Genomic DNA, 24,586 nt, shown 5'->3' with positions numbered 1-24,586 from the left:
ATGGCCAGGAGAGAAAAGAAACATTACTGCCCAATGATGAGGTGAAAACTGGTCTATAGCCAATGGCCACAGTAGCAGTTCAAAGTCTGGTCAAAACTCAAGTTCCAAACTTGCCCCCAAGAAGTCAGAAATCTTTTTATAAATAAGTATGAAACTTTGGCATGAGAAACACAATATAGACAGATCAGAGACAGATATTGATTTCTGGTTCATAAACATGAGAAACTATATAAACAGCTATATTTTATAAAGAAACTTATTGCTATTATTGTCATTCATACCAATAATTTAATAATATTAACAAAATTGTATATTTTTCAAAAGAATCTTTTTAGACACATTGTCTCTTATACATCTCATAATTATTTGGGGGATATAAAAGAACATTCTTATCTCAATTTGGCTATGAAAACAAGGGTTGATGATTAACTGAGATCACATATCTAGAAAGTGAAATAATTATAGATTTAATCAGATGATAACACTCCAAATATTTTACTTCTCTTCTACTCAGATAGCTGCCCCAAGATTTTTTAATGGGAAAACTTGAGAATAGAGGTTATTTAATGCCCCCTCCGCAGTCCAAACCTGCGGAGAATTCTTAGACGAATCTGCTTTGTCTTGATGCTATAGACAATAGGGTTAAGCACTGGGGGGAAAAGCAGGTAAATATCCGCCATGATGATGTGAATTCTTGGAGACAGATGTTTCCCAAAGCGATGGACCATTGACACCCCAATTACTGGCACAAAGAAAATGAGCACAACACAGATATGGGATATGCATGTGTTGAGTGCCTTCAGCCGCTCTTCATGAGATGCAATCCCCAGCACAGCATTCAGAATCAGGATATAAGAAAGAAGTATGCAGACTGAATCCACACCAAGTGTGGTAATAACTACACACAGGCCATAGACACTGCTGATCCTTGCATCTGAACAGGATAATTTCAGAATGTCTTGGTGCAAACAGAAAGTATGGGAAAGGACATTGTCATGGCAGTAGTGATAATGTCTCAGTAGCAAAGGTGTAGGAAGTACAACTCCCATGCTTCTTAGCAAGCAGGCCAAACCAATCTTGCCTATTACACTGTTGTTAAGGATGGTAGTATAGTGCAGTGGACGGCAGATAGCAACAAAACGGTCAAAGGCCATGGCCAGTAGCACCGAAGACTCCAGGAATGTGAATGTGTGGATGAAAAAGAGCTGAGCATAGCAAGCACTTGCCTGGATCTCCCGAGCATCCAGCCATAACACAGCAAGCATGGTGGGAAGTGTGGACATAGACATACCTAGGTCAGTCAGTGCCAAGATGGAAAGGAAGTAGTACATGGGCTGATGGAGTGATGACTCTATCCAAATGACAGAGAGGATGGTAACATTACCAATAAATGCTACCAAGTATGCAAGACAGAATGGGACTGAGATCCAAGAATAGACACACTCCAACCCATGAAATCCCCTCAGAATAAATATAGGCTCCATGGTGTTATTGTTATTCCAGACCACCATGGTGAACCTTGGCATACAGTGAAGAATCTTTTCTGTTATCCTTTTTTATCCCTCAAAGTTATCCCTTGTGAACATAAGCAGTGCAATCTGTATACAACATATCTTTCCTCTAACCTTACAGAGAAAGGAAGGAGGTACCTCTTATGGATCCTACATAAGAAACAGTTCCCAGTAGCAAAGAGCACTAAATTCCAGAACAAAAATGTGTACCACACACTGGTCATCTGGTCATCTCTGACAAGAACTCTGATGAATTTGCCCCGAGGACACTAAAAATAGAAACAGCAAAAGAGGAAAAAAAGACATCTTTACCAAATGTCATGAAAATGAAAATAGAGAAAAGTGAGAGTAAATGTCTATGGATTTGCATAAGCTTCCTGTCAGTGATGTTTTTGAGTTAATCATTTGTTGTTTCTAGGCTATCTCTTCATTCAGAGCAACTGAATTGTATCCAGGGACTCAACATAATTTCCTTTCATATTTATTTTTTATTAAATACTTTATAATATTTAAAAATTGAGCATATCTAATATTTTAATATTAAAAAAGTAAATACCACATTATATAAAAAGGGGAAATGAAAAAGAGTCAAGTCCATAATCCTAGCACACTTGTGTATCTTTTAGCTGTTTAATATAGCAATTCTTCCTTAATCTAAACTCCTCACAGTAGTGGGGAAGATATTTATTATGATAAATATATCATAATGGTAACAATTTAACTATTAAAGTTATGCCTGCCCACAAAATAAAATTAAAACCATATATTTAAATCAGACATCTATCAGTAATAATGGGTAATATCCACTTCATTTATGTTTATCCTTTCTTGCTTTTTTTTCTCAAAATGATGCTTATAATCACATTTTTAAAAATATTCAACCTAGGGGCACCTGGGTAGACCAGCTGGTTAAGCATCTGACTCTTGATATCAGCTCAGGTCATGATCTAATGGTTCATGGATTCAAGCCTGGCATCAGGCTTCACACTGACAGCGTGGAGACTGCTTGGGATTCGCGCTCTCTCTCTCTCTCTCTCTCTCTGCTCCTCCCCCTCTTATGCTCTCTCTCTCTCTCAGCAAATAAACATTAAAAATAAAATAAAATAAATTATTTTTAAAATTTAAACCTAAATATTAGTTTTTCCAATTTTATGACCCATTTGCACCTACCTCCATGAATCCACAGCAACCCCAGAAGTGTAGCCCTTAGCATCCTCCATCAGTGCCTTTTAGAAACAACCAATGTCTTTTTCCTTTTTCAAAATAGAGTTCTAATGTCTGGTTTTCCTTTCCCTGAACAATCTTCACTGTAATTGCCTCTGCTGATACTGGCCTTGGTATTCCCCAGGTTGATGGCATTGGGCACAGCTACACCCTATGAGATTCTCTGCCCCTTTAGTTCTCTGGGTCCTTATTTTAAGCCTTTCTAATGCCATTGACTGTCCTTGAGAAAATTCTTCACTTACCCCACGTTTTAAAGTCAGATCTCTCCTGCAATATCTCAGCATCTCCCTCATTCTTCCTTAGAGACACATAGTCTCTGAACTCTTAAACGTCTAACACAGATTTTAGCTGTGGCCTGAAGTAAAGATCTTTCCAAAAGTAGCCCCAGATTGTTCATTGGTTCCATCTGTCCAGCATTGACCTTTTATTGTCTCTGTTTTATTTCATAAAAACTTTTTTTTTTAATTTTCCCCTCTTGACTGATTCTGATCCCCATTTTATAGTGTGAATGCTGAAAGTTCTCAGACTGAACAATCTGTCATTCCAGAGATTTTAGGTTAGAATCTACAGCTGAGAAACAGAAGGAAATATGAAGCTGTCTGTAATAAGACAGCTTTGTCATTTTCTCCTTTTTCCTCCAAGTCCAGGCATCCCATCCTCTGGGAGTGGGGCACCTCCCTAGTCCTCTTCTCCAGTCCCAAGCGTTTCAAACTGAGCTTTTACTGGGGCCCTTATCCTGAAGAAAGCAGTCAGCAACTCTCCCTGCTCTTCATGGACCAGGCAGAATATGAGTTCCAGGCATTTCTTTTTCTTTACTCCCAAGCAACATTGTTCTCTCTAGTCTTCAAAATCTACTAAAGTCCCTGGGTGGCTTTCTTTTTTCTTCTTCATCACTCAGAAACGTTTGTTCTAATTTCTGTTCTAAAGCTCAGCTCATGAAAATACTCCAGACATTAACATTGAAGTATATAGTGCAAGAGGGTGTGCTCACACGCAAAGAGGTTGTGCTGTGGCCAAAAAAGAAAAGTAGTTTGCTTTACCCCATGCCAGGAAATTAGCCTATGCTTTATTTTTCAACCTTGATATAAATCACATTTTCCTTAATTCTCAGAGAAGTTACAGAAAATAAAGTAGGTCTCTGGTTTTCAGACATGTCTTTCTCCCTGATCTGAGCCTCCTAAATTCAGATTGCAAGGTTTAGAAAATCAGCTGCAGGACTGTTCATGGATTTAAAGCTGGAGCAGACAGGAATATCCCTATTTGTGATCTTTCTTGTCCTTCTCTCTCACTGAGCATCTGTCATATCTTTCACGTTTTCTCATCCCTTTATGGTTGTCCTTTGTTCATTTTCTTATGACTCCATGTCATTAGCAATGATTCTACAGGGCTCTTGATTTATTTTAACATAATTTAATCATTGCTAATTGAAAAAGAAATGGTCAGAAGAGGCCGAGACGGATGTCAAGACGTTTCAAGGGCAGAGCATAAAAAGACTTCCATCACACACTCACATATTCCAAGGAATTAAGGAAGAGCCACTGAGGGTAAGGACACCATTTTATCTCTGTGGTCTTACCTGTAGTCCTCAAAAACTGCCTTCTGCCCACTGACTGGCCTATCTTAAAATTGTTGAAAAAAGACATTATGATATTACCACAATTCTATATGTCATACATTTCAAATTGTTTACTTCTAAAGAAAATGACACCTACTTTATCCTCCTGCATAAACCATGCATTGTCCTAATGATTTTACTCTCTTTAGCTTTTGTGTAGTAACGTACACTGTGCCAAAATCTACTAGCTGTTTATTTGTAATTTAAAAATGGACACTTACCTGAAATATACACATAAGGCAGTTACATCAATATGAATGCTTAATCATGCAGTCAGTGGCCAGTTTCCCAAAGTATCCAGTTTCATTGGGTCTTTCTCTGCCTAAACTTTCTTACATTGTAGGTAAAGTCATATCCTCTGTTTCTATCTCCATGGCTATCTCTCTCTCTGCCACTTAATTTACTTTCTAAACATTTTTATCCTGTCTAATCTGTTCCCTGCTACCATTTTCTTCTATTTTGTTTCACCTAAATTTGTACCCTTTCACCATGTAACTTTCTTTTTTCCCCCAGTCTTTTCATTGCCCCTGTCTTCTCATTTCTCTGCTTTTAGTTCTGGCTGTCTTTGATTCATCCCTCCCCTGAGAAGAGCTCCCATCTCTATATAAAGGTCACACATATCCTGATTACAAATGGCCTGGTTTTGATACTCCATGAAACTCAGGTCCTGAAAACTTTTGATTCCATGAGTAGTGAGGCTTGAATACTTCCACCTTTCTATAAACACTCCTGATTTATCTTAGGATAGAAAACTGGGGATTGGTGTCAGAGTCTGATGGGTCCCTGGAGGTGAAATTAATATAATCAACCTTTAACCACAGCTGTGCCAAGAGTATATGATTATGACCCATATGATTATGAGTCCCTAACTCTATCCACCATTCCCAGTCCTTTCCTTAAACTGTTAACAGTTTTCTCTTTTGGAATGAGCATGAGAATGAATGCATGATAACTACTCTAACCCAGAACAATACTGAAACTGCAGCTTCATTAGGGGCATCCATACAGAGCTGTGGTAATTAAATGCAGAAAGACCCCTCTGTTGCAAGGTATTTGCAGCTTCTCACTGAACAGGATATTCATCAGTTAAGTACTTGATAATCATTTATTAAGCAATAGCAGGGTTCACGTCTCCATACTAAATTCTGTAAAGGCAAAAATCATTATCTGGTTCATCATTACTGCCACTGTGCTTAGCCTGGAGCATGGCTTCCCAATACATTACTTTTCTTAGCTTATATCTTGGCTATCCACCTGTCTGCATTTACTTATAAATTTTATAGGCAGCTTATCAATTTCCACAAAGATATATGTTGTGACTTTCATTGTGAATGTATGAAATCTGCAGATCAATTTTGGGAGAATTAAAATTTTTAGGTTACCAGGTCTTTCAATCCAAGAACACAGACCTCAGTTAATCAAATCTTTATTTTTTCTCAATATGGTTATAAACTTTTAAAATAAGAGCTATTATATATCTTACATTATATTTATTCCTAAGTATTTGATATTAATTCACGCTAATATGAATAGCATTTATAAATTAAAATAGGACTTTTTCTAAATCTTCGGTACTGATGCATAAAGATCGATTTATTTTTGGTCTTTTGTCTGAGAAACTGCTAAGCTTATTTTTATTTATAATACATAATCTGTATAATCTTTAGGCCTTCCTTGGTACCAATCACACCATCATAAATAATGCTAGCTTCTTTCTCCCTTATTTCCAATTTTTATATCTGTTATTATATTTATTGATGTGCTGGTCTCAGCCTATTATTGGTAACTAATGCTGTGTTTGACCCTTTGTGATTCTTATGATGACTGCAAGACACCCTTAGCAAGAACCATTAGGAAACTTTGAAGAAAAAAAATGGTTTATTATTTATTGGACCTGTAAATTACATGGCACACCTGGGACCACAGAGCAGGGTTGTTGGGTGGGCTTTAGGCCTACAGTAAAAACAAAAATCAAATAACAGGTGTTAAGAATGGAAATTGGGGATCATATAAAAACTTGTGAAACTCATGCAATTATTGAGGGCCTATTATAAAATAAGTCTATATGTTATGCTTTTGGTAAGTATTATAGCAGAGAGAGAGGAAGACAGAGAATCCCAAGCAGGCTCCAGGCGGCACAGAGCCTGACTACGGTCTGGAATTCACCATGAGATTATGACCTGAGCCAAAATCAAGAGTTGGACACTTAACCAACCAATCTGAGCCACACAGATGCTCCTACCATCCTTTATCTATTGCCAGGTTTAATTTGTTAATATTTTGTTTAGGATTTTTACATCTATGTTCATCAGTGAGAATGCCCTGAAATTTTCCTTACTTATAATGTTTTCATCATGTTTTGCTATAAAAGTATAGCAGAGTTTGAAAATAATTTAGGAATTTTTTTTCTAACTGGACGATTTTTCATATGGTTGGCATGATTTCTTTATTAAATGGCTATCCAGGGGTAGTTTTAAAGTATAGTTTCAATAGAACAATTAAAAGACACTCATATTTTCTTCTTTGTCAGTTTTTGAGAAAGACCAACCAGACCTATGGCTTCTATCACATCTTGCCACCAGGCTAAAGTTTAATTAAATTGTGAACCTGGTAGTAGGCCAAGATCATGGTTGGCACAGTCCTTACACCCTCTCTTTCACCACTCCTTAATGCCAAATATTGCCAAGGCAGAGAAGTATCAATTAAATATGGTGTCTTTCACAGCCATGAAGAAGATAAGGATGGGGACACAGCTACAATTCTCCACAGGAGCACCAGTGGAAATTTTATTGCCCTAGAAAGACCTGGTATATTTTCAGAGTATAGGAGAAGGCAAGCCAATTTGACTGTGTTTGCAAGGACAATGACTGGATGGTATCATGTTTAGGGAGTAGCAGTCCTTGGAAGAAGAAAGGGAGTAGCAGTCCTTGGAAGAAGAAAGAAATTTGATTAAGATCACTTGTCAGGAGGAATTGATGTAGAGGCAGGGATCTAGAGTTTTGGGGGTGAGTCAGAAGTAATGAATACCCCTTATTGCCCCATCTATTTTCTATCCTATTTCCCCTCTCTTCACAGAGTCACTTTATTCTCTTTGGTTTATCTGCAGGAACTGGTGGAAATAAGAGGAGAGAGGCAGTGCCTTCTAAACCCTGTCCTTGGGGCCAGTGCAACAGGTGTCTGTGTGGTTACCAGAGGATGGGCTCCTGCAGGGCAAGTCATGCAACCACATCCATTCCCTTTGTGTCTTCCTCATTGCATAGGTAATTCCAGGTCTGGGAACTTTATGTTCAATAAAGCCTGGTGTTTGAATCATCTTCTCTCAGTGTCTATGGGTCTTTGTTTCTGCTTCAATTTTTGTGTCTGTGTGAATGTAATGATAATTGTAAAACAGCTCTTATCAATCGTGATTTACTCAAACCCAGTCCTCAGTTTCCATCTCCATTACTATCAAATATATGAATATTATTAATTTCCTTAACTACAGAAAGAAACAGAGGCTTTTCATTATTAAATGACTTGCTTAAAGCAGATCAGCTTTTAGGTAGCAGAGTTAATATTTGTACTCCTTTTTGTGTGGTTTCAAAGGCTATCGTATCAGCTGAAATCTTGTGCTCTGTTTGTAAATCTCTGTGTCTCTATTTATTATCAAGTGATTTATTTTCTCAAGTTTTCTTCAAGTTTGAAACTACTTGTGAAGAAATGTAATTATAGATTATCTTTTTAAACATTTGTAGGGCTACTTGGATTTTCTATTTCTCCCTTTGCCTATTTTTATAAGCTATGTTAATCTAAAAATGTATATTTTAGATATTTGTTGACTAAAAGTTACTCACTACACATCTTTATGATTTTTCAAGTTGAGCGAGGGGAGAGAGCCCACTCCTACATGTGGGCCTCGGGTTCTTCTTTTTTTGGGGTCAAGGGTAAGGGCCTAGCATTTCGTGGGCTCACCCTTATCAGTGAACTTAAAACACAAGAGCTGGAATTTATAGAGAAGAGAGTAGCAACCACAATAGGGAAGATGTAGATCAGAATATGAAAAATCTCTAAGAACCATATAGAAGAGTTACAGGAACATGCAGAATGCTAAAAATGCTAAAAATGCTAAAAATATGTTTGTGAGCACAGGGCTCAACATAGGACTCAAACTTGCCAACCGTGAGAAAATGACTTGAGTCGAAGTTGGACACTTAACCAACTGAGCACCCAGATGCCTCTGGACTGCCAATTTCAGAGATGGCTGCATCACTTATGGTGTGACACGTGTCAGTGATGCTGTTTCTGGTTCTCCCAGGGTGCACCTTGCAATCTGATAGGGCAGACTCGGATAAGTAGCCACCTGTAAGACTGACCCATTTCTCAAGTAAATTGAGTGCTGGGTGCTGATAATGTAGTTTACCTAAGAAACTAAATGAGTGACTTATTAATAAGATCACATGCCAAGTCACAAAAAAGTCTTAACAAATTTAAGAAGATTGAAATCATTCTCATTCCAAGTATCTTTTCCAAACACAACGAAACTAGAAATCAATAATAGAAAGAAAACAGCAAAATTCATAAATACATGGAAATTAAATGCACTCTTAAACAATAGGTTAAAAAAAGACATTTAAAAAGCTGTACAATAACTCCAGACAAATGAAAATAAAAACATAACACACCACACTTATGAAATGCAAGAAAAGAAGTACTAAGTGGGAAGTTTGTAGAAATAAATACCTATTTTAAAGAAGAAGAAAGCTGTCAAATAAACAACCTAACTTTACATCTCAAGGATCCAGGAAAAACAAAACAAAACAAAACAAAACAACCCTAAGCCCAAATTTAGCAGATGGTTTCTGAGAAGTCACATGTAATTCTTATCTTTGTTCCCATATAGGTAAGTTATTTTGTTCCTTTGAGTGCTTTAGGATTTTTTTCTTTATTTTTGATTTTTGTAGTTTGAAAATAATATGCCTATGTGTAGTTTTTTTGATATTTACCTTGCTTGATGACACTAATTTGATTTTAAACTTTTGTTCTTTAGCTAAGGGTTTATCAATTCTGTTTATATTTTCAAAAAAGCAATTCCTTATTTTATCAATTTTTAAATTATTTTTCTATTCTCCATTTCACTAATTTATATTATAATCTTTATCATTTCAGGTTTTCCTAACACAGCACTGATTCCCAAGTTGATTTCTGCTAATGAGTCTCTGCTCCAGTAAACTGTGACTCCTTCTGCGCACTTTTCTGTCTTTCCAATTTTGGTCACAGGGGTTTATCCTGCATTCTCAACTCTCTTAGTGCTTCTACAAGAGCTGTTGATTTTTCAGTCACTTCTGTTTTTATTTGTTAGGGTGGAGAAGCAGTTTCCAAGCTCCTTACATGTGGAACTAGAAAACAGAAATCCCTGTTCTTATGTTTGTATCATTACTTTGAATTCTTTATGGACTATTTTAAACAGTTGAACAATATGTTTATAGTTGTATTTGTTATTCAAAGAAATATAAGTATGTATATTAACTCCTGGCCTAGTAAAATTAGTGTATTTGTGTCCACGAAATTTCCTTTGACTGACTATATTTTTACTTACAAGTTGTTACCACAGAGAAACTTCTCATACTTTTTCCTTAAAGTTGAGGATATACTGGGGCGCTTGGGTGGCTCAGTCCGTTAAGCATCCAACTTCAGCTCTGGCCATGATCTCGCGATCTGAACCAGGAGTTTCGGCCCCATGTAGGGCTCTGTGCTGACAGCTCAGATCCTGGAGCCTGCTTCGGATTCTGTGTCTCCCTGTCTCTTTGCCCATGCCCCACTCATGCTCTCTCTCTCTGTCTCTCAAAAATGAATAAAAGTTTAAAAATTCTTTTAATTCAAAATATACAAATAATAGTCTTAATTTTTTGACTATGGACATATACATAGTACATAATTATTGCATACCCATTTTATTTGCATAACTACGTAAATGTTCTTCAGTTTTTAAATTAATTTTCTCTTCTCTTTGAATTATCTTCCCTTAATCACCTTACATTGTTTAAAATTTTTAAGTACAATACAAATCTTAGATATCCACTTATTCCTCTAGATATTGCCCTATTAGAGCTCTTCCTAGTCTTTCTCCAAACTAGACTTGAAGCTCTCTAGCTTGTGGCACAAATGACCTCCTGGGACTTACTTTAATTACCTTATGGTTTTGCATTGCTTATTAGGGTTCATGTATTCTTCTATCAATTCACTTAGTTTACTGGAAACCATCCTCGAGTAACTTCTTAGGTTAAATTAATTACACCTAAGTACTTAGAAAACATTAACCCCTTTGTCTTCTAGACTCTTGTCTAGCTATTGCAGTATCTTAGCCACATCTAATTATATTTGCTTTGTAGTCAAACATATTATTTTTAGATGTTTGTTTTTCTCTAATATCATTTATCATTCTATCTTTATCATTATTCCTTTAAAATTTCACAATATGTTTAATATGGATTTTTAAAAATCCATAATTAGGTAACCCTTATTCCAGGACCTCCCATTAAAATGATGACATACGAACTCGTAGATTAGATTTTTTGTTTTTTTTAATGTTTTCCATCCTCATATTTTGTTTTTGCTGGAGATTTTCTCATATATTCAATATATACATTGAATCAAAGGCCTTTATATGTACTGCAACATCCTCCCCCTCCCCACCCCAAAATAGATCACAGGGGATGTTGTGTTTCTGTCCTCACATATGTGGACTCGGCAGGATTAGAGGTAGTGATTGCCAAGGCAGTGTAGTCTTTGTTACCATTGCATGGAATTCAAAGTTCTCTCCACTACTTTATTCTTTCCCCATAAGTCTTTAACCTGAGAGCACTCAACCAATAAACTCTGCGCACAAATATTCACCTCAGTATTTGATTCAAAGAGAACTCAGCCTATGATACCATCACTAACAAAGACAAATGCAAGTGACATAAGAGGAAAAATTATTTGCAAGCACATCAAAATAGAAGGCTATATTCTTTAATATAGAAAGCACACCCACAAACTAATAACTAATTTTTTTTTAAAAGAGCATACTTGGGGGCGCCTGGGTGGCGCAGTCGGTTAAGCGTCCGACTTCAGCCAGGTCACGATCTCGCGGTCCGTGAGTTTGAGCCCCGCGTCAAGCTCTGGGCTGATGGCTTAGAGCCTGGAGCCTGTTTCCGATTCTGTGTCTCCCTCTCTCTCTGCCCCTCCCCCGTTCATGCTCTGTCTCTCTCTGTCCCAAAAATAAATAAACGTTGAAAAACAAAATTAAAAAAAAAAAAAAGAGCGTACTTGACTGGCTTCTAAAAATAAATTCAAATGCTCTTGAATGAGAAAAGAAGACTAATATTTATTTTATAAGGTACAAAGTGCATTTACCAGCAGTAGCAAAACTGAATCTGAACACTCAATTACAGGCACAAACATAATGACCTTGGAAAACAAAATGTGACACTCTTCCAGAAAAGCCACTTACAGAGTCTCTAAAATTGCAGGTGACATAGGAATCAATTCTGCTTGGAGCAACAGGAGAGGCCTCTTAGGGCCTTAAACATAAATGGCTAATTCATATGCATAATGGGAATTCAGTTGAATGTTCCTTGAACTAATTCATTTAAGGACTTGTCTGGGGGCTTTTTAACCCTTCTGGATAATTTCCAGAGTTCTCATCCCCAGAGGCCTTTGTTATGCTAAAAGGGCATCCAGGTAGAAGGACTAGAATCAAACTGTCATGATCAACCCTTGCTGTGTCTATCAAATGGGATTTGGGTGACTTCATCCTGTGTTCATCTCTTTTTTGAACTTAAAGAATATAAATGCAGTGGCCAACACCTTGGTAAGTACCTGAAAACCCTCATGATCTTATCAGTCAGTAACCACAAGATGCATCTCTTATCCCTGGTAAGCTATCATGATTTCACTTTTCAATGCCTGCTTCAATATCAGGATATAGTCAACACCTGAAGCAGTCCCAATGACTTCATTGAAAATCACTCTACCTTTAACTTAAAGAACATGATAAACAACCTTATTTAAAACTTCCATATAAACAGTAAACTTTATTCTAAATCCATCCTTTAAAGACATTCTGTATCTGTTACTTACACTGCATTTTTTATGTTTTTGCAAAGTACAGAATAGGGTTGGGTAGGCCCTTCTGAGATGAAAACAACATACTAGAAATTTTTCTGTGCAGTGTTTTACTTTCTTGTAGACTCTTTAAAAATGTCACACTTCAAAGCAAATAAAATGGCTTTTCCAGAGACATATAGCACTTTCTAAAGATATATATATATATATATATATATATATATATATATTCATTTAGGAGAAGTAGAGGTTGATAGTGAAGAATAAATAATGTCTTGTTGAAAATGTTATTACTCCATTTTTTTGATTTATCAGTAAACAAGTTTTTATTACATTAAGAGAACTTATAAACACGAAGTTATTAATAGGATTCGGTATGGAAAAATTAATAACTCAGATCTCAAAATGCTTAAATTGATTAAAAGATTCAAAATCATTACATGATTACTGTGCAAAACCAGTGCTAAGTTATTGACAACCTATGAAGTTTGGGAGAAAGTTTGCTAGATAATATCTAGGAGAAAATTGAAAGAGCAGAGTCCCCTCTACAGCCCAGGAAGAACTGCCTGCAGCGGGGATGGAGACATTGGCAGGAAGGGTGCTGAAGTAAAGATGGAAGTAGGTGAGTTCAAAGACAAGCTAGGCAGAAGAGGGACCCTGGGCAGCAAAGCAACATTTCTCGAACGTCTCACTTAGCTCAACAAATCTGACGGTAAACATGCTTTGATGCTATCTGTCCTAAAGGGAATGATCCAATAACTCTGTGTGGTTACATAAACCAAACAAGCAAAACCCTTACACAATCCTTGTTAAAGTAAAACTTCAGTTTTCATTAAACATTAATCTTACTCCTTCCAGATTAACATCAGAAGCAAGTTTGGGGAATCTGAAGACACTAGGTCTAACGGATAGCCCTTCATTGGTTGTTGTGTGATTTGACACAACTGGATTAGTGTCTAGGCAGACAGCTATCACAAACTAGTCACTGAAAGTACAGTTTATTCATTACTTTACTGTGAATTTGTATGAGAGTTTGCCAAACTCTAAAGTGAACAATATCCAAACATCTGACAAGTTTTTTACTTTATTAAAAAGTGCAAATAATGTATTATATAATGCAAAACTTCCTAGGCATTTCTTTCTAATTGTCTGTCTCCTAGACATCTCATTCTTAAGGGGAATAAATGTCACTAAAATGTTTATAGACAACCCAGAAGTGGAAGTAATTTGGGCAGAGGAAAATAAATAAAGGAAGTTGGAGGTGGGGTTCAGTCCAGAAAACTCATTCAGAAGGCAGTGAAAGATCAAGAAGCAACAATAGCCTAGAGAAAACTGAAGGTGGATTACAATGCTTGGCATTTGATATTATAGGAGAGATGAATTCCAGGGAAAAAAATAGTTAAGAAAAAAGGGAACATGAGTTTTAAGTATTTTCCATCATGACAACAGAATCATTGTGACAAAATGGTTGAAGATGTATGTAAAAATAAGAATGGAAGTACTAAGAAATGGCCTAAATAGTTCAGATCTGAGAGACATTATCAAATTCCTCATGACAAAAATTGATGATGAAGCCTGCATTTAGCTCTAGTGTATCATTGAATAAATTAATACATTAACTCATTATTTTACAAAAAGCATATGATCAAACAATTCTCAAAACTATTTTTCTTGAACATTAACAGGTTATATTTTTTAAATCGTATTGAAGTTTTGATGGAGAATTTTATTCAATATGGTATAGTGAGCTAAATTTGGTATGTCAATTTCCATTTTACTCTACACACGTAGTAATAATAAATAAAAGATAAAAATAATAAAGAGATATTGCCATGCTCCTTAGATAGACAAATAGATAGAAAATACATGATAATTGATAGATGTTAAATGATAGATGGATGATGATAGATGATAGAGAGAGAAAGAGAGATGAGATGCCATGTAAAAATACATAATTATGTGTTGAAGTTGAATCCAGAAACCAATGTGGCTCCTGGTCTAGAGGCATATTGGTGGTTGGTAGCTCAGCATGTTCATGGGACTCAGCATGACAGTGCTCTGTATTTGACAAAGGACCAGTCTAAGTTACCCTACTTGGGACATGAAGCAGTTAATCCACATGGAGAGTAGAAATAGGTGTTGTCACAGCTCAAATCTATTCCCCATAACAAGCCAGGTCTTGAGATAGTTGAGGGTGGGAGATGGGAAGGGCAAAACCATCCTCAACTCTCATTTGAAACAGTATCCTTTAACCGTTATAAAAAGACTTAGTACAGTTGACAACCTTAAGGAAGTGAGGAAGAGTCAACTGCCACATCTAAACATGGGGCATGAACAAAATAAATCATCAAACAAACAAGGAAATTTTCACTCAAGGTGTGCTTACAAGTAAAATTCTGAAACATGTATGAAGACTAACACTGAAAAAGAAACTCTACAATTTCAATAATAGCATTCACTGATGAGAAAAGAAAAACTAAAGCAATTTAAAATGAATTTTGAAGCAGCCATTCTTAAGATCCTCAAAACTTGAAGGTGGCATAATAACAATAAAATGAATGAAAAATTATGGGGGTAGGTAGATATAAATTGAAAATATAAATATGAATTATAAAAGAAAATAGAGTAATTGAAATAAAACTCAATAGTTGGGATACATTTGGGACCAGTAACAAATGAAAACAGAATTAGTAAATAAGAAGTGGTACTAAAGAATTCACCAAAATGCAACAAAAACAAATGAACAGTTTGAAGATATGAAGCAATCTAAATAGGAAGTTAGATTGGGAAGTTTCAACAAGTTCCAACTACATATATTTTAGTAGGCAATGTTGAAAATTATAATGGCAGAAGATATTCAACGCTGAAAAAATACATGGCTTTTCAGGTTAAGAATACTAAATTACAAGCAAAATAATTTAATTGCAAATCCCCATCTTGCACTGCAGATAACAGCCTAAAGACGAGAGGAGGTGAAGAAAATCTTAACTAAAAGGAATGAAAGACCATGTGCCAGCAAGACACAGAGACACATGAGGAAGTCAATTGAAGAGGGTTTACTGAAGGATCTCTTTACAGACGTGTATATATGGCCAAAGGTGCAAAAAGAAGATGAGGAGACACTCAGGACTCTATGGTAGGAAGGAGGAGACAAAAAGAGAATGGCCAGCATAGACAGGCTTATAACAGGCTTCTACAACAAAAATCTGCAGTGTTCCTCTATGTGACCAGTAATCATTATGAAAAATAGAAAAGTAATAGAGAATAAATGATCTTATAAATACTCTTATAAATAATTGCATAAGGATTCTAAAAAATTTTTTTACAAAAGATGTAAGATCTTTGTGGAGAAAATTACCAAATGTTTCTGAAAGACATAAAAGGAAATTAGAAGAAAGGAAAAAAACTCATGTCTACGTTAGAAGACATTGTATAAAAATATATTACTTTACCTCTGAATTTTATGTACATTAATTGAAATTTTAACAGTATGTAAAGTATAATATTTACATTAAAAAGTGAAAGTTTCAAGTTCTCCAGTTGGAATATAATTATCTTAGTTGACCAATCAGCTCTTGTATAGAACTTATTATACCTATTATAACCTCTGTTGTAATGTTCAATTTTGATATAAATTTGTTTTCCTTCTCTCTCAGTTTTTGTTTTTAATGGACATTGATGAATACTTCTCTTCCTAGGTTTCTCCATTTAGGTTTATACCTAAGAATTATGTGCATATCCCTTGGATTCACAATACCTCAATGATTCCAAAATGGTAGAATCAGGTATCTGAGTCAGTCTATTTGCAGCACTTCAGGAAGCCTCTCCTAAGCTTCTCATCTTGTTTCCCTCATTTACCTGTCATGTTCACCGTCAACAGATCTGAAACTGAAATTTCTACCTTCTTCCTGATTGGGATCCCAGGGATGGAGCATGCCCACATTTGGGTCTCCATACCTATTTGCCTCATGTACCTCATTGCCATCCTGGGGAACTGTACCATTCTGTTTTTCATAAAAACAGAACCATCTCTGCACGAACCCATGTACTATTTTCTCTCCATGTTGGCTCTCTCTGACCTAGGACTGTCCCTCTCATCTCTCCCTACCATGCTAAGGATATTCTTGTTCAATGCTCCAGGAGTTTCCCCTGATGCCTGCTTTGCCCAAGAATTTTTTATTCATGGATTCTCAGCTATGGAGTCATCAGTTCTTCTCATGATGTCCTTTGATCGATTTATTGCCATCTGCAACCCTCTGAGATACACTTCCATCCTGACCAGTGCCAGAGTCACCAAAATTGGGCTTGCTTTTTCTTTCAAAAATGTTCTGTTGATCCTCCCTTTCCCTTTGACCCTAAAACATCTAAGATACTGTAAGAAGACCCTCCTTTCCCATTCCTACTGCCTCCATCAGGATGTCATGAAGCTGGCCTGCTCTGACAACAAGGTCAATGTCATCTATGGCTTATTTGTGGCTGTCACAGGCACCCTAGACTTAGGATTTATTTTCATGTCCTATATGATGATACTGAAAGCAGTATTGAGCATAGCATCACAGAAACAAAGGCTCAAGGTCCTCAACACCTGCGTGTCCCACATCTGTGCTGTGCTCATCTTCTATGTTCCCATTTTCTCTCTAGCTGTTATCTACCGGTTTGCCAAACACAGCTCCCCAATAGTTAGGATCTTCATGGCTGATGTTTTCCTGTTGGTACCTCCATTGATGAATCCCATTGTATACTGTGTGAAGAGCCAACAGATAAGAAATATGGTTTTAGGGAAGCTGTGTCAGAAACACAGCTGACAGCGATGCTTAACCACAACGAAATCTCAATCAGTGAATGACACAGAACAAGCAGAATGAATCAACAAGGAATCACGCCATATATTAATTGCTTTACAATATAATCTTTCCAACATGTTTATTAAGATTGAAGAATCAGCCTTGCAATGTTTTTGGATTAAGATTTAAGAGTAGGGCTCATACATAAATATAAAATTGTATTCTAAGTGTCCACTTTCACCTAGCTTGCTTTAACCAGCCTCATGAACACAATATATGCTTGTCAATTTCACCATAAAGTAATATCCTATATATTCATTTGAGAATTAACAGTATACATTTATATAACAATTGGATAGCAATCAGAAGTGACAGAGGATTGCCTCTTCATTTAAAATAGTGCTCTCCAGGGGCGCCTGGGTGGCGCAGTCGGTTAAGCGTCCGACTTCAGCCAGGTCACGATCTCGCGGTCCGGGAGTTTGAGCCCCGCGTCAGGCTCTGGGCTGATGGCTCAGAGCCTGGAGCCTGTTTCTGATTCTGTGTCTCCCTCTCTCTCTGCACCTCCCCCATTCATGCTCTCTCTCTGTCCCAAAAATAAATAAACGTTGGAAAAAAAAATTAAAAAAAAATAATAAAATAAAATAAAATAGTGCTCTCCAGGGGTGCCTGGGAGGCTCAGTCGTTTACATGTCCAACTCTTGATCTCAGCTCGGGTCATGATCTTGTGGGTTCATGAGTTCAAATCTCACATTGAGCTATGCACTGTCAGTATAGAGCCTGCTTGGGATTCTCTCTCTCTCTCTCTCTCTCTGTCTCTCTCCTTCTCTCCCCTTTCCCTGGTATCCCCCCCCCACCAAGAATAAATCAATAATCTTAAAAAAATAAATAAAATAGTGCTCTCCAATTCATAGTTTTGACTTTTATTAAATATGCCTATGCTCTCAGGAACTAAAATTGAAATGGACAATGATATGAGCACACATAGAACCAATTAAACAAATAATAAACACATGCAGTGTTAACAAAAAAATATAAGAAGAATTTAATTCATTCACCCATTTCATTTATTTCAGTATTTGCTTCCTGAGCATTAAAAATATCACTGTCTATGTTATACATCATAGAAAGTTTCCTGTCTTCCCGGTTTCTGTGGGAGTTCTAAATGTCATAACTCTTTATAATGTATATGATTTGCCTCTCTCTCAGGCAAAGATATAAACCCTGACTAAGACCAATTTTCATGGGTGCATGAGTGGCTCAGTCAGTTAAGCATGTGACTCTTGATTTCGGCTCTGACTCTTGATTTTGGCTCAGGTCATGATCCCAACAGTCATGAGATGGAGCCCTGATTGGGGTCCACACTGGACATGGAGCCTGCTTAGGATTCTCTCCCTCTCTCTCTCTGTCCCCCGCTCATGCCCATGCTCTCTCTCTCATAAATAAATAAATAAATAAAGCAAGCAAGCCAAGGTGCCTGAGTGGCTCAGTTGGGTAAGCGTTGAACTCTTGATTTTGGCTCAGGTGATGATCTTACAGTCATGAGATTGAGCCCCTGCATCAGGTTCTGCTCTGGGCATAGAGCCTGCTTGAGATTCTTCCTCCTCCCTCTGCCCCTCTCTCCTTCTCATGCTCTCTCTCTAAAAATAAATAAATAAATAAATAAATAAAATTTAAAAGGACTAATTTTCAAAAAAGGTAAAAATAATAGCTCTCACAATGGCATAAAATGAACATCCATTAGAGATCTAATTTAACTTATTTTTAATGAAAGAACCAGGCAAATAATACAAACTGTTCAAAGGAGATCCCATATAAAAGATATATTTATAGATAGGAATGTTGACATTATTTGGCAAATGACTACAAATAGTCTCTTTCACTTTGTGAGACATGCCTATTGACCCTCCACCAGTCAGAATTTATTTGCTGGTCTACCTACCTGAATTACTTTGTTGCTGTTAGTATCTACAACTTACAGAGACTTACAGAGTTGGAAAATAGCTCAAAAGTATTGAAAATACCAAGTCCCTGCATATCAAAATCAGATAACCCATAAGAACATGCTATAAAAATGTAGCTTCCCACGGAAGCACACGTTTTCCTGTATAGTCTCCCCCATTTTAAATAAAATATAATTTCAGGGGTGCCTGGGTGGCTCAGTTAAATCTCTGACTTAGGCTCAGGTCATGATCTCACAGTTTGTGAGTTCAAGGCCTGCACTGGGCTCTGTGCTGACAGCTCACCCTGGAGCCTGCTTCTGATACTGTGTGTTCCCTCTCTGTCTGCCCTTCCCTTGCTCACACTCTGTCCTTCTCTCTGTCTCTCAAAAATGAATAAACATTAAAAAATTAAATTAAATATAATTTCAAAGAAAGATTATTCTTGATTTGGCTTTCATTAGATTTTATCTCATTATTTACACAGATGCAGAAAGAATGATGATATACCAGATGGGCCTTCTTAAGTTTGCAGTGCTAGAGATTTCCATACAGAATCAGATTAGATGTTTAAAAGCTGCTATCATACGCTATATCCAGAATAGGGAGCTATAACCAAGAAATTGTCTTCACCAAATTACTCCTTCAGGTATGTATACATTTGGGCAGTATTTTCTTTACTCAGATCCCCAAAATGTCCCAGTATCCTGTCCTGTCATGGAAGTGATCTCCCTTACCAGTTTTACTGGCTATGCCTATAAACCAAGTAACAGGGTGATTTATTTGAGAGGGCTTTGTCAGCACAGATTTTATACTGTCAAACTTTGTTCACTAAAAGTCACTAGTCATACTTGATTAAATGAGCAACATTTTCAAATATGACATTCTAGGAAAGGACTTGGTTGCATAACCAATCCTCCAAATCATACCTTGGTGAAAAGAGGACAGGATCTTATTGCACCTATGCAAATACACGTAGTATGAAAAGCAAAGACACTCAGTAAGAGTTCCTGAACACTGAGGATTCAATGAGAATCTGTTATAACTTCAAAATGTTTCATTGCATTTTACAAAAGCAGAGTCTACTAGATTACGATTGGTTGGAAATAGCTTAAGAGAAAGAGAAAAATCCTCCTTATATATTCAGAAAATAGAACAAGATGATAACATTAACAATATTCCAAACAACATATTAGGATGCTACCCATCAGTTCAGCCAGTCCTATGCAATGAACTCTTCTGTTGGATCTTGGATTAACAGTCTCATGAAATATCGTCTATTGAATGAAAAGAGTTCTGGAAATCACAACTCAACCCACTGAAAGTTACCTAAGAATCTGTCCTTTGAAGTTTGAAGTATTGGGTGCAGGCCTTTTCCACAAGCTCTGACTGGGTCCTTTTATATTGAAGATAAAACTCTGGACTGTTGCTAACTGTAGAGCCTTCATGAATGCATCAGAGTCAAACAAAAACTATTGTTTTAAGATATTGATTTTAGGGGCGCCTGGGTGGCTCAGTCGGTTAAGCGTCCGACTTCAGCTCAGGTCACGATCTCACGGCTCGTGAGTTCAAGCCCCGCGTCGGGCTCTGTGCTGACAGCTCAGAGCCTGGAGCGTGTTTCGGATTCTGTGTCTCCCTCTCTCTCTCTGACCCTCCCCCGTTCATGCTCTGTCTCTCTCTGTCTCAAAAGTAAATAAACGTTAAAAAAAAAAGTTAAAAAAAGATACTGATTTTAAGCTAATGGAAGAGTGTTACGTTTATCTTAAAATGCTTATTGTTAATTTTACTTACACCATTCAAATATAATAAGTCTAATGAGAGCTCATAGTACATATAATGCAACTGACAATTTCACTTTTACAGTGAAAACAATACTCATATATAACATAATAATCATAGGAACTAATACACATACTATATGAAGAAAATGCAAAGACTATACCATGAATATCAAGTAAAGAGATTCAGTGACTCTAGAGTAGGCCTAGAAATCTCTATGTTTATAAAATTCCACAGTGAAGTCTGAATGCAGTTGCAAACTACCATATTTGAAAATACTAGATGCAAATTTAATGTTCAAAACCTTGTCAGTTTGTAGAAGGAAACACACATAAGTTTAAGGGGGTAAAGTGTAGTGAAGGAGGCAGACACATACAGGCATAGTTATTAGACACTGTGAAACTGTTCTAAGAGTATTCACATGATGCTCTTGATCTTTGAAGACAGGAGCATATTCTGCCAGAGGGGGCAGAGGAGGCTTAAGGGGTGTTTTGCTAAAAGGATTAGTTCATCTCATTTACAGGGGGTTGGATGACTTTCCTGGGTTCTTGAGGTTTCACCTCCAGGGAGTTTTCTTTTTCTCTGGGTACAGCCTGCTGAGCTGGAATCCCCAACACTTTCTGGGTGAATAGGAAAGCAGCAGGGAGGCAGGACTAGACTCTGCAGGTCAGGATGGACTGTTGTGCCTACATAGCAGTGAAATTCTGGTGACTGCATGCCACCTCCATTTCCTCTTTACTCTGCCATGTGGGTACAACCACTTACCAACTTACCGGTAAGTTTCCAAATGTTCATAGCCGCCACTTGCCTTTGTACCAGCTCAAGCAAAAATTTCACACGGTATCTGGCTGGCTGTGGTTTCCAAGTGATTAGGATGGACGCCATTACCCTAACCCTCTAAAAAGTCCAACAATTCTGTAAATGCATGGTAGAAGTCCAGAGTCCTGCTAAATGATAGCAACCAGTCAAGTCTAGGCCAGAATCACTAACCTGGCACAGAGAGAAATTCAGAGGCAGTTACTGGAACCTGGCTGGCTGTGGGGTGACATGTTTGCTGAATGGTAGAGTTATTGCCTCACAGGTTAGTATAGGTGTTTCTGGGTGCAGACATGCAAAACTACTGAGTTTGCAGGGGCATCAGTGAGAAGGCTATAGGGACCACTAGGAGTTACTTGCTCTATTGTCTGTCCTAACTCAGCATGCTTCTTTATAGGTTTAAATATCTCTTTACATTTTCTCTCTATATATGAACAGAAAGGAACTGTACAATTCTAACAAAAAACTATGAGTTCACAGATTTTTAAGCAATGGTGTGAAGGTGGGTTTTGTATAAAATTCATTTTATGATTTAATTTATACATATAATTAAATTTATAAATTTAATTTATACATACCTCTGCATTGAGGGTATAACTTTTCATTCATTTAGTGCACATCAAAATGATATCTGCTTATATGAGATTCTATGAAGCCAGAGGGAAGACAAAGAGCAGCAGTGACCTCACAGACAGCACAACCCCAGATGACAAAAACTTACCACCTAAGTTTCCTTCGAAGACATTTATTGTTGTAGCTCTTTTTTGATTGAGCTCTATAATGTGTTTTGAGATAACTTTTGCATAAAATGTGACATACAGGTCTACCTTCATCCTTTTAGATATGGATGTTAACCCTTGCTAGCCCCATTTTTTGAAAGAAAACTGTTTTTAAAAATTAATATTCATTTATAACCATAAATGCAATTGTACTAAGTGACATCCTTCTTTGATCCTATATTTCTCCAAACAGGTTTCAAACTTAAAGGCATGACAATCCTTAAAAAGATGGCTATAGAAGCTGTGAAATTTACTGCTTCCTTCTTGTATAATGAGATCAGGAAAAGCATTTAAAATATTTGAAATATCTATCTGCTAGCAATTACTGCATATTCATGTTTCTATATTCATGTTTCTTTTCATATCCTATCTATATGAGTCCTGCTATTACTCCTACAAGTACATTATAAAATATGTTGTTTTAGTCCAAGAATTCTTATACAAAGAAAAAAAAAGTGCAATCCTAAGATTTCACACCAACATTTTAAAGCATACGCTAACCTATTTAGGCCATTTCAGGAAGGTTCTTCTGAGATTCATATTATGAGCCCCTCACATTCCTGCAATGTCAGTCTTGAACACCTCTGAAATGGAAATCTCTACCTTCTTCCTCATTGGGATCCCAGGCATGGAGCATGCTCATATTTGGGTCTTGATCCCCCTTTGCCGCATGGGGGAACTGCACTATCTTGGCCATCTTGGGGAACTGCACTATCCTCTTTTTCATAAAAACAGAGACCTCTCTGCATGCTCCAATGTATTATTTTCTTTCCATGCTGTCCTTTTCTGACCTGGGACTTTCCATCTCCTCCCTTCCAACCATGCTGAGAATCTTCTTGTTCAATGCCACTGGAATTTCCCCCAATGGCTGCTTTGCCCAAGAGTTTTTCATTCATGGATTCTCAGATATAGAGTCATCAGTTCTCATTATGTCCATAGATAACTTCATAGCCATCTACAGCTCTCTGAGATACACCTCCATCCTGACCAGTGCCAGAGTCTTTAAAATCGGCCTCATATTTGCTGCATTATGTATCACGTTTGTCCTCCCTTTCCCCTTTATTCTGAAGAGGCTGAAATTCTGTAGGAAAAGCCTTCTATCCCACTCCTACTGCCTCCACCTGGATGTCATGAAGCTGGCCTGTTCTGACAACAGGGTCAATGTTATCTATGGACTCTTTGTGGCTCTTACATCCTTATTGTACTTGGGGTGCATTTCTGTGTCTTACATGTTGATCTTGAAACTTATTCTAGGCATTGCCTCACACAAGGGCCGCCTCAAGGTCCTCAACACCTGCATCTCCCACATCTGTGCTGTGTTCATCTTCTATGTGCCTTTCGTCACCTTGGCCGCCCTTCATCGCTTTGCCAAAAAATGTTTCCCCAGTCATTAGGGCCATTATAGCTGATATTTTCCTTCTGGTACCCTCTAATGAATCCCATTGTGTACTCAGTGATGAGTAAGCAGATTAGAAATCAGATCCTGGCAAAACTATGTGATAACAAGGTTGATGAGCATTGTCAGCCACAATGAAAACTCAACTCAGCAATTTCTGAACAATTGTAGGAACCTGAAGATAGTAATGACAGAATAGACTGAACACAAAGCTACACTGCCTATACTAAGTAGGCCCTCAAATGTCAAGTTATTGATTGAATTAAGCAGCAACAAAATCTAGATAAGATGTCTTAGGCGTTAGGCGTGGGGTTATAGTCGTCTTATATCTAATTGTCCCACCTCTTTTCTGATTGTTATTTCTCTATGCAACCACCTATCTATCAACCTTAATAGCAGTGCAGTCCTAATTAGGACTTAAAAGATTTTTAAAATATGATTCTAAACAAAAATAGAAAAAAAAATAATAACATGTCTGTGGCTTTAATTATCACAGGCATAATCAGCAGTGACTAAAATGTGCTGGAAGATTAAGCTCACACACTTACCCACAAAAGAATCAGCAAGTTCTGAATATCTAGTGTGTATGTGTTTGTGTGTGTGTGTGTGTGTGTGTGATCAGCAATTTATATAATCTATTAAAAATTCTCTACCCTATAG

General features: G+C 37.1%; 2 protein-coding genes and 1 pseudogene across 2 annotated transcripts; 2 read left to right on the top strand and 1 right to left on the bottom strand.

The window, feature by feature from the left end:
* Positions 1-563: 563 nt before the first annotated feature.
* On the bottom strand, positions 564-1,526 carry LOC123600419 (olfactory receptor 51L1-like). The gene has a single exon (XM_045482480.1). It carries the CDS (start codon positions 1,524-1,526, stop codon positions 564-566), a length of 963 nt encoding a protein of 320 aa, XP_045338436.1.
* Positions 1,527-16,298: 14,772 nt separating this feature from the next.
* LOC123602452 (olfactory receptor 51A4-like) lies at positions 16,299-17,248 on the top strand. The gene has a single exon (XM_045486937.1). It carries the CDS (start codon positions 16,299-16,301, stop codon positions 17,238-17,240), a length of 942 nt encoding a protein of 313 aa, XP_045342893.1. The 3' UTR covers positions 17,241-17,248.
* A 5,839-nt stretch (positions 17,249-23,087) lies between these two features.
* LOC123602450 lies at positions 23,088-24,366 on the top strand (annotated as a pseudogene).
* Positions 24,367-24,586: the final 220 nt, after the last annotated feature.

This window comes from Leopardus geoffroyi, chromosome D1, assembly GCF_018350155.1.
Source record: "Leopardus geoffroyi isolate Oge1 chromosome D1, O.geoffroyi_Oge1_pat1.0, whole genome shotgun sequence".
In the NCBI taxonomy this organism is placed as follows: domain Eukaryota; kingdom Metazoa; phylum Chordata; class Mammalia; order Carnivora; family Felidae; genus Leopardus; species Leopardus geoffroyi.
The sequence above is the reverse complement of the archived record's forward strand: the minus strand, read 5'-3'. Positions and strand labels throughout refer to the sequence as shown.

What these genes read in the sequence shown, in the direction of transcription:
- LOC123600419 (XM_045482480.1), bottom strand. Translation starts at nt 1,526, where the DNA reads ATGCCAAGGTTCACCATGGTGGTCTGGAATAACAATAACACCATGGAG.
- LOC123602452 (XM_045486937.1), top strand. Translation starts at nt 16,299, where the DNA reads ATGTTCACCGTCAACAGATCTGAAACTGAAATTTCTACCTTCTTCCTG.